Genomic DNA, 15,783 nt, shown 5'->3' on the forward strand with positions numbered 1-15,783 from the left:
CATGGTGGTGCAGGAGGGGTTTTTGTCACATTCTGGGACTGTTGGGGACAAAGGGATGTGGCTGTGACAACGCAGGAGGGGTTTTTGTCACACTCTGGGACTGTGTGGCTTTGGGGACAAAGGGATGTGACCGTGGCAATGCTGGAGGGGTTTTGTCACATTCTGGGACTGCGTTGCTGTTGGGGACAGGGATGTGACTGTGGTGGTGCAGGAGGGATTTTTGTCACCCTGTGGGACTGTGTGGCTGTTGGGGACAAAGGGATGTGACCGTGGAGGTGCAGGAGGGGTTTTGTCACATTCTGGGACTGTGTGACTCTTGGGGACAAAGGGATGTCACCATGGTGGTGCAGGAGGGGTTTTTGTCACACTCTGGGACTGTTGGGGACAGGGATGTGACCGTGGTGGTGCAGGAGGGGTTTTGTCACATTCTGGGACTGTTGGGGACAGGGATGTGACCATGGTGGTGCAGGAGGGGTTTTTGTCACACTGTGGGACTGTGTGGCTTTGGGGACAAAGGGATGTGACCGTGGAGGTGCAGGAGGGTTTTTGTCACATTCTGGGGCTGCCATAGCTGCTGGGGACAAAGAGATGTCACCATGGTGGTGCAGGAGGGGTTTTTGTCACATTCTGGGACTGTGTGGCTACTGGGGACAGGGATGTGACCGTGGTGGTGCAGGAGGGGTTTTGTCACATTTTGGGGCTGTTGGGGACAAAGAGATGTGGCCGTGGTGGTGCAGGAGGGGTTTTGTCACACTCTGGGACTGCTGGGGACAGGGATGTGACCGTGGTGGTGCAGGAGGAATTTTTGTCACACTGTGGGACTGTGTGGCTTTGGGGACAAAGGGATGTGACCGTGGAGGTGCAGGAGGGGTTTTGTCACACTGTGGGGCTGTTGGGGACAGGGATGTGATCATGGTGGTGCAGGAGGGGTTTTGATCGCACTCTGGGACTGTTGGGGACAAAGGGACGTGATCGTGACAATGCAGGAGGGGTTTTTGTCACATTCTGGGACTGTTGGGGACAAAGGGATGTGACCGTGGTGATGCTGGAGGAGTTTTTGTCACACTCTGGGCCTGCTGGGGACAAAGGGATGACACCGTGGTGGTGCAGGAGGGCTTTTTGTCACATGGCTGCTGGGGACAAAGGGATGTGACCTCGTGCTGAGTGACAAACTCCTCAGTGAAACCACAGCCGTTTGTCCCCCAGCCCGGGGTGTCACCCTGACGGGGTGGCTGAGCCGCGGTGTTGTCCCCTCACCCCGGGGGACAGTGACACCTCCTTGGCCGCGGTGACACGTGTGACAGAGCTCCAGGAATGGGATCTGGCAGGGAATTCCCTCCCGGGGCTGAGGGTTTGGGGACAGAGGGCACAGAAGTGCACAGAAGCAGCTGGCGGGTGTCACAGGCGGGGTGGTGGCACTGGGACAGTGTTGGGGACAGAGGGCACAGAGGTGCACAGAAGCAGCTGGCCGGTGTCACAGGCGGGGTGGTGGCACTGGGACAGTGTTGGGGACAGGGTGAGAGGCCACAGCAGCTGGAAGAGAAGCATTATGGGATGGGATGGGACAATGGGACAATGGGACAATGGGACACAGCATGTCCCTCACCCACCACTGCCCCCTCCCCACCCCAGCAGCTCCTGCTGCAGGTGACAAAGCTCCCCCAGCCCTGTCCCTGCTGTCACCCCACGCATTCCCGGCCACCTCAGGCCACCGCCCAGGGGGTCACGGCCACCTGGCTGTCCTCCCTCCCTCCCTGCTGACCTCCCCTCCCCTCTCCCCTCCCCTCAGCAGCACCACGAGTGGTTTCACCTCCTCCTCCTCCTCCTCAATCTGTGTCTCAATCCCATTCCCACCACCAAACCATCCGATAAAAACCCAAATCTGCTCATTCTGGTGGATCCATCAGCCCCGTGGGACGAACAGGAGTTTTTTTCCCGGCTGTTCAGAGGGTTTTTTGGGGTGGATTTCGTGGGATTTGGGCAAATGCGGAATGAGCAAAATGGGTATTTCTCTGCCCCTCCTGGCAAGAAGGGTCAATCCCATTCCCAAGCGGAAAAACTGAATTGAAATTAAATTCAGAGTTCATCCCAGAGCTCGGGGTGTCCCTGACTGTCCCCTGACTGTCCCCTGACTGTCCCCTGCAGAGGACAGGCTTGTCCCACCCCGTGGAATCAGGGACAGTTCCCTCTGGCTTCCCCACCGACTGGACACTGGACAATCTGCCACCAAGTCCCCTCCCCCGGAGGCCACCGAGCAGCACAGCCAGCTCTGCTCGGTGTCACCGGTGTCCTCCTCACCCCCGTGGCACCGTCAGTCCCCAGGTGTCCTCGCTGGGGTGGCTTTCCCGTGTCACTTTTGTCACCTCGTGGAGGATTTGGCCATGTCCTCCTCCGTATTCCCTGAGGGAATTTGGAGCCTGAAGGGGTTTGGGGACATCATTTCCTCCTGGCTGGGCTGTGTCCCCGTCGTGGTGACACCCTGGAGTGGTGGCACGGGGGGGGAGGGGACAGGGACAGGGTGGGCACTGTCACCCTCGGGCGCCGCCGAGGCTCCACCCGCTCTAACACCACCCTTCTTGTCCCCCCTGTGCCTCCCCCGTGTCCCCTGTGCCCCCCGCCTGTGTGTCCCTCTGTGTCCCCGTGTCCGTCCGTCCGTGTGGGGATGTCCCCTGCCCGTGCAGTGACACGTGGGACCCGCTCTTGTCGCGCTCTTTGTGGTGGCCTTTTCCAGCTGCTTGACCTCGGGCCGTGACTCAGTGCTGCTTCTGAACGAACTCTGTTTGCTTCTCGGTCGTTTTGGGTTTTTTTTTTTCCTTTTCCTGTCCTCGTTTTTTTTCCCGTTTTTCCTTATTTCCTCCTTTTTTTTCCGACTTTTTTTTTTTCTGGACTCTCCACCCCTTCCTCCTCCTCCTCCTCCTCCTCCTCGTCCTCCTTGAATCTTACTTTTCTTTCCAGGCCACTAGACCATCTAAAGAGGCCAGCGAGACCTCCTCCCCCTCGGTCTCGGAAAAACCCGCAGCTGGCAGAACCTCCATCCCCGTATTGACTTCCTTTGGGGCCAGGAACTCCTCCATCTCATTCTGAGCCAACTCCTCCTCTCTTCCTCCTCGGCCTCCTCTTCCTCCCTGCGACTCGAGGCGCCCCGGAGGGCGATTCGTCACTCGCTGTCCCCTCCTCTTTCCGTTCGAGTCACTGTTGGGTTTTTTTTTTTTTTTTTTTTTCTGTCGCCTCCGCTCCGCTCCACGTGTCGCCTCGGCCCGACTTTGTGTCCCCTCCCGCTCCGCCATGGCCAACCAGCCACTTTCTGTTTTTTTCTCTCTCTTTTTTTTCTCCTTTTTTTCCCCTTTTCCCTCTGGATCGCTGTCGGTTTGGTTTATTTTCCCCTTTCCCCTTTTTTCCCCGTTTTTTGGGTTTTTTCCCCCATTTATTTAAGAGCTCTCCGAGCTTCTCCCCACCAACATCCAGCCGGGAGCGACTTCCAGCTCGGAAAACCGGGAAGCAGCGACAGCCGAGGACACCGCCGAGCGCCACCGCCTTGTCGCCGCAGGAGGAGAGGACACCCCGCCGCTCGGTGGCCGACGGCTCGGGGCCACCGCGGGTCGCTGTCGCCGCTGTCGCCGCCGCGCCGGTGTCGCCGCGAGGTCCCCGCGAGTGCCGCAGGGGGCGCAGGGTGCGGCTGTGACCTGGGGAGGGGGCGCGGTGATGCCGGGGGGGGGGTGATGTCGCCTGTTGTCGCCGCGCTGTCCCCGAGGGGAGGGGACAGGTGGGGGGGACGGTGACCGCGAGTCTCCCGGGGGAGCGGCCCCGGCCTGGGGGGGAGTGGGAGGGTGGTGTGTGGGGAGGTGCTGGCGGAGCGGTGAGGCAGGTGTGTCCAGGTGTGCTACAGGTGTGCCCCAGGTGTGCCCAGGTGTGACCCAGGTGTGTCCAGGTGTGCTCAGGTGTACCCAGGTGTGCTCAGGTGTACCCAGGTGTGCAGAGGTGTGCTCCAGGTGTGCACTAGGTGTGTCCAGGTGTGCCCCAGGTGTGCCCAGGTGTGCTCCAGGTGTGACCAGGTGTGCACTAGGTGTGCCCAGGTGTGTCCAGGTGTGACCAGGTGTGCCCAGGTGTGACGCAGGTGTGTCCAGGTGTGCTCCAGGTGTGCTCCAGGTGTGCCCCAGTGTGCTCTAGGTGTGCCCAGGTGGGCTCCAGGTGTATGTTCATGTGCTCTGCACACACTAGATTGTGCCCAAGTGTACCCAGGTGTGCCCAGGTGTGCACTAGGTGTGCTCAGGTGTACCCAGGTGTGCCCAGGTGTGTGTGTTCACGTGCTCTGCACACACTAGATGTGCCCAGGTGTACACAGGTGTGCTCCAAGTGTGCACAGGTGTGACCCAGGTGTACTCAGGTGTGTGTGTTCATGTGCTCTGCACACACTAGGTGTACCCAGCCGTGCCCAAGTGTGCTCCAGGTGTGCACTAGGTGTGCCCAGGTGTGCTCCAGGTATGCACAGGTGTGCCCAGGTGTGTGCTAGGTGTGTCCAGGTGTGCCCTAGGTGTGACCCAGGTGTGCTCCAGATGTTCACCAGGTGTGCCCAGCTGTGTCCAGGTGTGCACAAGTACTGTTCAGGTGTGCACAGGTGTGCCCCAGCTCCGCCAGGTGTGCTCCAGGTGTGCAGTGGGTGTGTCTAGCTGTGCCCAGGTGTGCTCCATGTGCACCCAGGTGTTCCCCAGGTGTGCACAGGTTTTGTCCAGGTGTGTCCCAGGTGTGTCTAGCTTTGCCCAGGTGTGCACAGGCCTTCACCAGGTGTACCCAGCTGTGCCCAGGTGTTCACCAGGTGTGCACAGGTGTACCCAGGTGTGCACAGGTTTTGTCCAGGTGTGTCCCAGGTGTGCACTAGGTGTGGCCAGGTGTGACCCAGGTGTATCCAGGTATATCCAGGTGTGCCCAGGTGTGCTCCAAGTGTGCCCAGGTGTGCCCAGGTGTGACCCAGGTGTATCCAGCTGTGTACCCAGGTGTGCTCCAGGTGTTCCCCAGGTGTGCTCCAGTTGCACCCAGGTGTGCACTAGGTGTGCCCAGGTGTATCCAGCTGTGCCCAGGTGTGCCCAGGTGCACCCAGGTGTGCTCCAGGTGTTCCCCAGGTGTTCCCCAGGTGTGTCCAGCTGTGCCCAGGTGTACCCAGGTGTATCCAGCTGTACCCAAGCTGTGCCCAGGTGTGTCCAGCTGTGCCCAGGTGTGCTCCAGGTGTGCCCCAGGTGTATCCAGCTGTGCCCAGGTGTATCCAGCTGTGCCCCAGGTGTGCCCCAGCTGTGCCCAGGTGTGCCCAGGTGTATCCAGCTGTGCCCCAGGTGTGCCCAGGTGCTCCCCAGGTGTGCCCAGGTGTCGAACACCAGATCCAATCACTCCTTCCGCTCTCTGCTTCGCCCTTGGGTTGATCGTTTGGAGTTTTTTTTTTTTTCCCTTAAATTTTTTAATTTCAATTCCTTTTTTTTTTCCTTCCTTTACCTCCCCAAATCCCTTTTTCCCTCCGTTTCAGGTTATATTTTTGGGTTTTTTGGGTTTTTTGGGTGTTTTTTTTTTTTTTTGTATCTCGATCATTTTTGTACAGAAGAAACGAGAGCCTTTTTTTGGATAACGAAGAGAAAAAAAAAACACGAGCAAAAAAAAAAAAAAGAGAACAAAAGCCAAAAACGAAAAGAGACCAAAAAAAAAAAAAGGTAAAAAAAAAGGTAAAAAAAAAAATTAAAAAAAAAATCATGATGCAATTTCTTTGGATTGCGAAAAAAAAAAGCAACTCTTTACATTTAAGTGAAGTGTCTTAACATTTTATATTGTTTTAAAAAATATATTTACATATTATATATATATAATATACGTAATATAAATCTATATATAAATATTTAAAAGAGGGGAAAGAGGAAAAAAAAAAAATAAGAAAATTAAAAAAAAAAAAGAGAAATAAATCACATCCGGTATAATTTAGGGTTGGATTTCAATCCCTGCTTAAGGTTTAGAGCTCCTCGCGCTGAGTCCCCAACCTCTGTCCTTGTCCCCAGCCCTGTCCCCAGGTCCTGGTGGCCCTGGGGACATCGCCACCCCAGTGCCAGCAGCAATAGCGAGTCACTCGATGCGTTGGGAATTAATTTAATTTTAATTAATTATGGTTTTTTTTTCTTTCTCGGTACCAAAGTGAATTCAGTGTAGCAAAGCTTCTGAGGCCAGGTGGGGGGTGACCCGGCGTTGTCACCTGCTGTCACCGCGGCCACCCGCAGGGCGCTGTCACCTCGGGTCAGCCTGGGGGAGGCGGTGGTGGTGTCGCCGTTGGGGTGGGGAGGTGACAAGTGCCACCTCTGTGGGGACACCCAAATGGGGTGGTGACAATTGCCATCTCTATGGGGACACCCAAATGGGACGGTGACAATTGTCACCTCCTGTGGGGACATCCATGGAAGTGTCATGGAGAGGTGACAATTGCCACTCCTGTGGGGACATCTGTGGAAATGTCACAGGGGTGACAATTGCCACCTCTATGGGGACACCCAAATGGGGCGGTGACAATTGTCACCTCCTGTGGGGACATCGATGGAAATGTCACGGGGATGACAATTGCCATCCTCAGTGGGGACATCCAAAACAATGACATGCAGGGTGACAATTGCCACCCCCGTGGGGACATCAGTGAAAATGTCATTGGGGTGACAAGTGTCACCTCTATGGGGACACCCAAATGGGGACACCCACAGAAATGTCATGGGGGTGACAAGTGCCACCCCTGTGGGGATATCGGTGGAAGTGTCATGGGGGTGACAATTGCCACCTCTATGGGGTCACCCAAATGGGGAGGTGACAATTGTCACCTCCTGTGGGGACATCGATGAAAATGTCATGGGGGTGACAATTGCCATCCTCAATGGGGACATCCAAAACAACGACAAGCGGGGTGACAAGTGCCACCTCTGTGGGGACATCCACAAAAATGTCATTGCGAAGTGACAATTGCCACCCCCTTTGGGGACATCCACAGAAATGCCATGGTGGGGGGGCTGTCCTTAGTGCCACCTCAGTGTCCCCATCTCAATGTCCCCATCTCAATGTCCCCATCTCGATGTCACCATCCTGGTGTCCCCATCCCAGTGTCCCCACCCTGGTGGGACAGAGCTGTCACAAATTTTGGGATGTGTCCATCCTGGTGCCCCCACCCCGCCACTTTGTCCCCACCTCGTGCAGAGCCGGGGAGGTGACACTGAGGTGACATCACCGAACCAAGTGGTGACATCACCAAACCAAGTGGTGACATCACCAAACCAGGCGGTGACATCACCAAACCGAGCGGTGACATCGCCAAACCAAGCGGTGACATCGCCAAACCAAGCGGTGACATCGCCAAACCAGGAGGTGACATCACCAAACCGAGCGGTGACATCGCCAAACCAAGCGGTGACATCACCAAACCGAGCGGTGACATTGCCAAATCAGGAGGTGACATCACCAAACCAAGCGGTGACATCGCCAAACCAGGCGGTGACATCGCCAAACCAGGTGATCACCAAACTAGGTGGTGACATCCCCAAATCAGGCAGTGACATCACCAAACCAGGAGGTGACATCACCAAACCAGGCAGTGACATCGCCAAACCAGGAGGTGACATCACCAAACCAGGCGGTGACATCGCCAAACCAAGTGATCACCAAACCAGGCAGTGACATCACCAAACCAAGCAATGACATCGCCAAACCAGGCGGTGACATCACCAAACCAGGCGGTGACATCGCCAAACCAGGCGGTGACATTGCCAAACCAAGTGATCACCAAACTAGGTGGTGACATCCCCAAATCAGGCAGTGACATCCCCAAACCATGAGGTGACATCGCCAAACCAGGAGGTGACATCACCAAACCAGGCGGTGACATTGCCAAACCAGGTGCTGACATCACCAAACCAGGTGGTGACATCGCCAAACCAGGCGGTGACATCCCCAAACCAGGAGGTGACATCACCAAACCCGGCGGTGACATCACCAAACCAGGAGGTGACATCACCAAACCAAGCGGTGACATCGCCAAACCAGGCGGTGACATCACCAAACCAGGCAGTGACATCACCAAACCAAGTGGTGACATCACCAAACCAGGCGGTGACATCGCCAAACCAGGAGGTGACAGTGGTGACATCACCAAACCAGGAGGTGACAGCGGTGACACAGGAGGTGACAACGCCGGGTCGGGGGTTGTGCCAACCCCCCGAATGTCCCCAAACCCCCTCGGCCACCCCTTTTCCCGGCTGGTGTCCCCGTGAGCGTGATGTCCCCGCGTGTGTGTGTCTGTCCCCTTCATGGCATCGTGCAAATCCCTTCGCCGAAAAGTGAGGGGACAAAAAAAAAAATAAAATAATTTAAAAATTTTAAGTAAATACCGACTCGGTTCTGCTCAGAACCGAGCGAAAAAAGAGCGGAAAAAATGACCAAAAAATGACCAAAAAATGACAAAAAAATGACAAAAAAATGGCAAAAAAATGGCAAAAAAAAGAGGAAAAAGTGTAAAAAAAAATTGCTAAAAAAAGGCGAAATCCAAACCTGCATGTGTCGGAGCTGCATGCGCTCCCCGCTTTACTCGTCTGGATGTTGTTTCGAAAAGAAAATAAAATTTAAAAAGTTTAAAAAAAAAGGCTGCGACTCTGAAAAGGACAAAAAAATAAAAAGTGACAAGAAGAAGAAGGAAAAAAATGGAAAAAAAAAGGGAAAAAATGGAAAAAAAAGGGAAAAAATGGAAAAAAATGGAAAAAATTCCGGATTTCTGATTCTCTTTAAAAAGCTGTTTTGGGGTTTCTACGCCGTCGTTTGTCTCTCTTTTTCTCTCTCTCTTTCTCTTCTCTCTCTTCTTCCGCATGAATTTTTTCTCGTGGATTGTTTTAAAAAAGGAAAAAAAAATAATAATAAAAAAAGAAAAAACGGCAAAAAAAAAAATTTTAAAAAAAAGTCGAAAACGGAGGGGAAAAAATAAGAAAAAATAAAAATAAAAATAAAAATAAAAATAAAAATAAAAATAAAAAGGCTTCGAGCTGGGGGATGGCGGGGAGGGGGAGGGGACATGCCACCACCCCCCACACCCAGTGCCACCCCAGTGCCACCTCAGTGTCCCCCTTGTCACCGTGGATGCCATGGGTAGTTGTGTGTGACCGTTGTAATTGAAGATCCCGTGAACAAAAGGGTTGCTTTTTAATTTTTTTCCTTTATTTTCATTTATTTTTTTCTGTTGGTTTCCCTTTATAAGTTTTTCTTTTCTATCAGAGTGTCCGGCTTTAATAAAATCACTTTTTTTTTTTTCTCTCTGCCTCTTTTTTTCTCTCTTTCCGGCATTTTTTTCCCACTTTTTTTCCCTCCTCTGAATTAGGAATTTTTATCTCGTTGTGATCCGGATGAGACATTCCCAATTTTGTCATTTCTTCCCCCCAAAATTCATTAAAAAAAATTAGAATAAATCCTTTTAGGGATAAATCCTTCCAGGAATAAAAAATCCCCACACTGACAAATTTGGGATCCCAGCACAGATTTCCCCCCAAAAAAATTAATTAACACCAACAAAACCTCGAATAACCAGTTTATTTCCAATATATAGACCAGGACTGGAGGTTGGGGGCAAAGCTGGGATTTTTTTGGGTCTGTTTGGAGGATTTTTTGGGTCTGTTTTGGGGTTTTTTTTGCGGTTTTGGGGTCGGGAATGGGGTGGGAGGGACCGAGGGGACATGCAGGAGGGTTGAAAAAGTCACCACTGGTCCAGCACGTCCCCCTGCTCGGGGTTGGCCTTTCCTCTGAGCAAAACTTCTTAAAAAAATCCTTATAAATCCTTTGGGATATGTTACAGGGGTGGAGATGATATTTACAGGGGGGAAAAAACCGAAAAAAAACCCAAAAAAATCGAAAAAGTCGAAGAAAAAAACAAAAAAACCCCCAAAAAACCAAAAGATTTTACAGCAAATATTTGCATAACGTTATGAGAACGACACGGAGAGATGGGGACGGGGGGTGACACGAGGCCACCGAGATGGTGGTGGCACTTGTGTCCCCCGCCTGGCCAGGCTGGAGGTCCCCGAGTCCCCTTCCTAAAGTGCTTCTGGCCTGGGGGACAGGAAGGGGACAGAGATGGGAGGGGACATGGGGACATCCCGGGTTGTGGCACATCGCCCGGGGGGGTAAAGGATGGCAGTGTCCCCCCCCTCAGTGACAATCCCCTGGCCCCTGGGGACATCCCAAGAGCCACCCTGGTTCAGCAGAGCCCCCTAAGGTCAGGGTGACAGCGCTGAGGTCCCCAAGGTCCCCAGGGCAGGGGTCTCTGACACCAAGGTCCCCAGAGTCCCCAGGGCCCCCCAGGACACAGAAGGTCCCTGACACTGAGGTCCCCAAAGTCCCCAAGGTCCCTAGGGCAGGGGTATCTGATGCCGAGGTCCCCAAGGTCTCCAAGGTCTCCAAGGTCCCCAAGGTCCCTCAGTGCAGGGGTTTCTCACACTGATGTCCCCAAGATCCCCAGGGTCCCCAACGCAGGGGTCTCTGACTCCAAGGTCCCCAAGGTCCCCAGGGTCTCCCAACGCAGGGGTCTCTGACTCCAAGGTCCCCAAGGTCCCCAGGGTCCCCAGGGCAGGGATCTCTGACATTGAGGTCCCCAGAGTCCCCCAGGACACAGAAGGTCCCCAAGGTCCCTCAGTGCAGGGGTTTCTCACACTGATGTCCCCAAGGTCCCAAGGTCCCCAGGGCAGGGGTCTCTGACACCAAGGTCCCCAAGGTCCTCAAGGTCCCCAGGGTCCCTAGGGCAGGGGTCTCTCACACTGATGTCCCCACGGTCCCTCAGTGCAGGGCTCTCTGACACCAAAGTCCCCAGGGTCCCCCAGCACACAGAAGGTCCCCGAGGTCCCCAAGGTCCCTCACTGCAGGGGTTTCTTGCATTGATGTCCCCAAGATCCCCAGGGTCCCTAGGGCAGGGGTCTCTGACACCAAGGTCCCCAAAGTCCCCCAGCATACAAGAAGATCCCTGGCACGGAGGTCCCCAAAGTCCCCAAGGTCCCTAGGGCAGGGATCTCTCACACTGATGTCCCCAAGATCCCCAAGGTCCCCAATGCAGGGGTCTCTGACACCAAGGTCCCCAAGATCCCCAGGGCAGGGGTCTGTCACATTGATGTCCCCAAGATCCCCAGGGTCTCCCAACGCAGGGGTCACTAACACTGAGGTCCCCAAGGTCCCCAGGGCAGGGGTGTCTGATGCCGAGGTCCCCAAGGTCTCCAAGGTCCCCAAGGTCCCTCAGTGCAGGAGTCTCTGACACCAAGGTCCCCAAGATCCCCAGGGTCTCCCAACGCAGGGGTCACTAACACTGAGGTCCCCAGGGTCCCCAGGGCAGGAATCCCTGGCCCAAGGTCCCCAAGGCAGGAGTCTCTCACACCGAGGTCCCCAAGATCCCCAGGCCAGGCGTCTCTCACACCGAGGTCCCCAAGGTCCCCAACCCGAGGGACATCCCCGGCCGGAGCAGCCGCAGCGCCCAGGGAAGTGCCCGCACTTCACCCCGCCGCGGCTGGGGACAGCAGGGCCACCCCTGCCCGGCGACAGTCCCCGCGAGCCCCTCCTGGCCCTGCCTGGGGGCTGGGGGACAGTGCCGCGACACCACCCTCGGGACGAGGTGGCTTTGTCCCCGAGGGGCCACCGAGCCCTGTTAAATACAGCAGCCTGTCGGGAGCACAATTAAATACAGGGACAAGGGACATCTTTAAATTAAACACCGCCGGGGGGGTCAGAGACACTGCGGGAAGCGCAGCGGGGCCGGGGGACTGCCCGGGGGACTCTCGGTGGCAGTGACAACGCTGGCAGTGCCAGCAGGAGCCGGAGCTGGCACCGCCGGCCGGGCTTTGGTGGACTCCAGGCTGCTGAGCCCCGAGTCCTTGTCGCGACAGGTCCCCGCTGTCCCCTCGAGCCCGCGCGGCTCCTTCCACTCGTTGAAGTTGAGGTCCTTGAGGCCACCGGGCACCACCACGGTGTGTCGCCGCCAGCTGCTCTTCTTGCGGCGCGTCTCGGGGGAGTGCGGCCGGCGCAGTCGGACCGCCGTGTCGTCGGCGGAGCCCCGCAGGTGCTGCCGGAGCTGTTCCCGCAGCGAGGGTCGCCCGGCTGTCACCCAGCTCCGCTCGTCCCCTCCGGCCACCGCCGGCACGTCCCCAACCTGCCGCGGCCTCCCCAGCTTCCTGCGGGCCAGCGTGTCGCACTGGATCAGGCGGTGCGAGTTGAAGGAAGGGCGGCCCGGCGGGGTTTTGTCCTCGTCGCCGGTGTCACCAGCCTGTCGCGGCCGGGCTCCCTCGCGGCTCTCGGTGTCCGTCTCCATGTGGCTGAGCTCGCTGCGCTCGTCGTCCGCCTCCTCGCCGCGGCTGCCGGCCACCGAGTGCACCTCGGAGCACAGGCTGCGGTCCATGGTGGACAGCGTGGAGTAGCCGGACACGATGGAGCGAGCGTCCGGAGCCGGCTCGGGATCCGCCGGGCATTCCCGCTCCGTGCCGGGAGCCGCGGGCTCGCTGCCGCTGCCGCTGCCTCGGGGGGCTTTGCCGGCTGCCCCCGCGGGACCCTCCTGCTCCTGCTGCCGGCCCGGGCTGTCCCTGCGCTCCGCGTCGTCGTCGGTGCTGCTGCCAACGCCTTCGGCCTCTCTCCTCTTCTTCCTCTTGCGGGCGGCGGCCGAGACGAAGGGGATGGTGAGGAGCTCCCGGTGCGGCGGCGCTTTGCGCGACGGCCACGTGCCCTGGGGACGAGGGGACAGCGCGGTCAGGGGTGGCGGGGACAGGGAGAGCGCGTCGCCGTGTCCCCACCCTGCCAGCCCCAAGCGGGGACATCGCTCACCTTCGGTTTGGCGGAGCCGCTGCGGGTCGAGCCTGGAAAGCAGAGGGGAGAGGGAGGTTAAAGGGGTCCCGGGGGTGGGGGGAGATGGGGAGGGGTCGGGGGTCGAGCTGGGGATGTCGCTCCGGTCCCCCAAGGCAGGATGGGGACATGCCGGGGATGTCACACCCGCTGGCCCCTGGCAGGAGGGGCTCCGGTGGTCCCTGGCATTGCTCGCCCACTGCAGGGTGGGGAGTGGGGACAAAGGGGACACACACAGGCACACACAGCCGGGACCCCCGCGGCGCGACCCCAACCCTCCCGCGGCCTCGGGGCGCAGAGGGGACAAGGACAGGGCGCTGCCACCGCCGTGTCACCCGGACGGGAGCGCGGGGAGGGAGGTGGCTCCGTGCCACGCCCGGCCCCGGAGCGGGGTGTGGGACAGGGACAGGCCGGGGGGTTATGGGGTCAGAGGGGACACAGGGGGACAGGCAGCCCTGGCCCTGCTGCCACCAGGACGAGGACAGGACACAAACCCCTCACCCGCCCCGCATGCCCGGGACGGGGTTAGCAGCTGCCGACAACGAGAGAGGGGGAGGCAGAAAGGGGGCGCTGACCCTCCCCGGGGGGCTTTGGGGACCCTCACACCCCAAAATCTGAGTGTCACAGCACACCAGCATCCATCCCTGCAGGGAGATGCCACCACAGGGCGAAAGGATTTGGGGGTTTCCACATCCCCCGGTGACGCTGGGGACCCTGGGGACAGCGCCAGGCAGGACAGTGTCCCCTCCCCTCCCGCGGTGTCCCCCTGCTCCCCCTCTCTCGGTCACCCCGCGGGGTTAGTGCGTGAGCAATGCACCCGGGATCAGACTGTACCCGCTCTAGCTCTCGAGGAGGTCCGCTGGAGGAGGAAGAGGAGGAGGAGGAGGAAGAGGACAGCACAGAGAAGTTCAAGGAAAGAACGGAAGAAATCAGTCCAACGTCAAAAGCTCCCGGTCTCCAGGTTTGGGTCCCGCGGGGTGGGCGCGGGGTGGGTGTCCTGAGGGACCGGGAGTGGCCACCGGAGAGAAGGGGACAGGACAGGGTGGCCACAGGGCTGTCGGGCGTCCCCAGGGGGTTATTCCCGTTTTTCGGAGAGGAGGGTGGTGGCATGTCCCGTTCAGGTGGCTGTGGGCCACAGAGGTGGGCAGGAGGGGACAGAGTGTGGGGAAGATGTCATGGACACTGCCCCTCGAGGTCATGGACACTGCCCCTCAATGTCAGGGACAATGTAACGGACAGTGTCACGGACACTGACCCTCAGTGTCATGGACACTGCCCCTCGATGTCACGGACACTGCCCCTCGAGGGCACAGACACTGCCCCTCAATGTCACGGACAATGTCACGGGCACTGCCTCTCGAGGTCATGGACACTGCCCCTCGATGTCACGGGCAATGTCATGGACAATGTCCGGAAAATGTCACGGACACTGCCCTTCGATGTCATGGACACTGCCCCTCGATGTCACGGACACTGCCCCTCGATGTCACGGACACTGCTCCTGGATGTCACGGGCAATGTCACGGACACTGCCCCTCGATGTCAGGGACATTCCCCCTCGATGTCACGGACACTGCCCCTCGATGTCATGGACTCTGCCCCTCGATGTCACGGACAATGTCATGGACACTGCCCCTCGACGTCATGGACACTGCCTCTCCATGTCACGGACACTGCCCCTCCATGTCACGGACAATGTCATGGACACTGCCGCTCGATGTTACGGGCAATATCATGGACACTGTCCCTCATGTCACGAACACTGCCCCTCGATGTCATGGACACTGCCCCTCCATGTCATGGACAATGTCATGGACAATATCACGAACACTGCCCCTCGATGTCACGGCCATTCCCCCTCGATGTCATGGACAATGTCATGGACAATGTCATGGACACTGCCCCTCGAGGTCACGGCCATCCCCCTCACCTGCAGCATCGCCGGCCGCCGCCGTCCTGCCGATGTTGGGCAGCAGGTACTCGATGTTGGGCACGGACTGCGCCTCCTTCTCATCCACGGGGGTCTGCGGGGGGCAAAACCCCATCAGCGGGCTGCCCAGACCCCCCCAGCTCCCCACCGGGGGTCTGCAGCCCCCTGACCCACCGCGAGACCCCCCAGGGGGGTGGGCAGGACTCACCTTCTCGCCCTTGTCCTCCTTGTCACTGAAGAACCAGTCCGACTGTGGGGAACGGGAAAAGGGTCACAGCCTGGCCAGGGACCCCTCCCCATTTCTGGGGTGAAGATTGTCCCCTCCCCAGTCACCCCAGTGTCCCCAGGCCACCCGGGGTGCCACTCACGTGCTGGATGAGGGTCTCCACGATCTTGTAGCGGTCAGGCATGTGCGTCACCATGTCGGTCATGTTGTCCTCGGACGTCCTCACCAGCGTGGGGCCGAACACCAGTGCCAGGTTTCGGGGTTCCATCTGCACCCACAGAGGGGTCAGGGGTGTCCCCAGGGGGCTCTGGGTGGGCTGGGGAGGTTGGCGGGGTGGGGCGGTCAGTACCTTGTTCTTCTCCGAGTGGTCAGCGATGGTCTTCAGGTGACCCACCAGGAATTTGAGGGTCTCGTAGTAGTGGCCTGGCAGGTCTCGGATCTGTGGGGAGGCACTGGGTCACCCCCCTGCTCGTTTTTCCCACCCCGGGGGGTCTCCAGTGTTGTCCCCAACCCCAGCCATTGTCCCCATGTCCCTACCAGCTTCCGCAGCGTCCTCATCCTCTCGCTGGCATCCTCGATGCGGTTGGCTTCGATGAAGTCGTTGTATTTATCTGAAAATGGGACACGGGGGTGTCACCGAGGGGTGGAGGGGACAGGTCACCTCCCCAGGGTTGGGGACCCCCAGGTGATCCCCCCTGGAGATGCTGGGGAAGGGGCTGAGCTCTGACCCCACTGGGATGGGGCACTGCAGGGCAAGGAGGGACAGGGACAA

The 15,783-nt window shown here is 57.9% G+C and overlaps 3 protein-coding genes and 2 long non-coding RNA genes across 7 annotated transcripts in view; 4 read left to right on the top strand and 1 right to left on the bottom strand.

The window, feature by feature from the left end:
• LOC146426699 (SRC kinase signaling inhibitor 1-like) overlaps positions 1–3,714 on the top strand; it is a 53,113-nt gene extending 49,399 nt beyond the window's left edge. The window contains exon 17 of the mRNA XM_085083321.1: positions 3,434–3,714. Within this exon, the coding sequence (XP_084939447.1) occupies positions 3,434–3,682 (249 nt within the window). The 3' untranslated portion in view covers positions 3,683–3,714. The remainder of the gene's footprint in view (positions 1–3,433) is intronic.
• A 100-nt stretch (positions 3,715–3,814) lies between these two features.
• On the top strand, positions 3,815–4,284 carry LOC146426700 (uncharacterized). Its single transcript, XR_014856708.1, has 3 exons — positions 3,815–3,886; positions 3,969–4,054; positions 4,231–4,284. It is a non-coding gene; the product is annotated as an uncharacterized LOC146426700 (long non-coding RNA).
• A 2,577-nt stretch (positions 4,285–6,861) lies between these two features.
• LOC146426701 (uncharacterized) lies at positions 6,862–8,641 on the top strand. The gene is made up of 6 exons (XM_085083322.1): positions 6,862–6,934; positions 7,225–7,413; positions 7,456–7,515; positions 7,553–7,657; positions 7,716–7,760; positions 7,840–8,641. The coding sequence occupies exons 1-6, from the start codon at positions 6,862–6,864 to the stop codon at positions 8,271–8,273; spliced, it is 906 nt and encodes a 301-aa protein (XP_084939448.1). The 3' UTR covers positions 8,274–8,641.
• A 1,806-nt stretch (positions 8,642–10,447) lies between these two features.
• LOC146426702 (uncharacterized) lies at positions 10,448–11,122 on the top strand. Its single transcript, XR_014856705.1, has 3 exons — positions 10,448–10,541; positions 10,715–10,869; positions 10,996–11,122. It is a non-coding gene; the product is annotated as an uncharacterized LOC146426702 (long non-coding RNA).
• A 256-nt stretch (positions 11,123–11,378) lies between these two features.
• LOC146426703 (rho GTPase-activating protein 23-like) overlaps positions 11,379–15,783 on the bottom strand; it is a 56,938-nt gene continuing 52,533 nt past the window's right edge. For all 3 annotated transcript variants that reach the window (XM_085083430.1, XM_085083429.1, XM_085083428.1), the window contains exons 18-24: positions 15,549–15,622; positions 15,361–15,450; positions 15,154–15,279; positions 14,994–15,035; positions 14,786–14,879; positions 12,838–12,869; positions 11,379–12,739 (exon numbers count right to left, since the gene is read on the bottom strand). In XM_085083430.1, the coding sequence (XP_084939556.1) occupies positions 11,750–12,739; positions 12,838–12,869; positions 14,786–14,879; positions 14,994–15,035; positions 15,154–15,279; positions 15,361–15,450; positions 15,549–15,622 (1,448 nt within the window). In that variant the 3' untranslated portion in view covers positions 11,379–11,749. The remainder of the gene's footprint in view (positions 12,740–12,837; positions 12,870–14,785; positions 14,880–14,993; positions 15,036–15,153; positions 15,280–15,360; positions 15,451–15,548; positions 15,623–15,783) is intronic.

Source organism: Lichenostomus cassidix, chromosome 27, assembly GCF_008360975.1.
Source record: "Lichenostomus cassidix isolate B80296 chromosome 27, HeHo_3.0, whole genome shotgun sequence".
Classification (NCBI taxonomy): Eukaryota; Metazoa; Chordata; class Aves; order Passeriformes; family Meliphagidae; genus Lichenostomus; species Lichenostomus cassidix.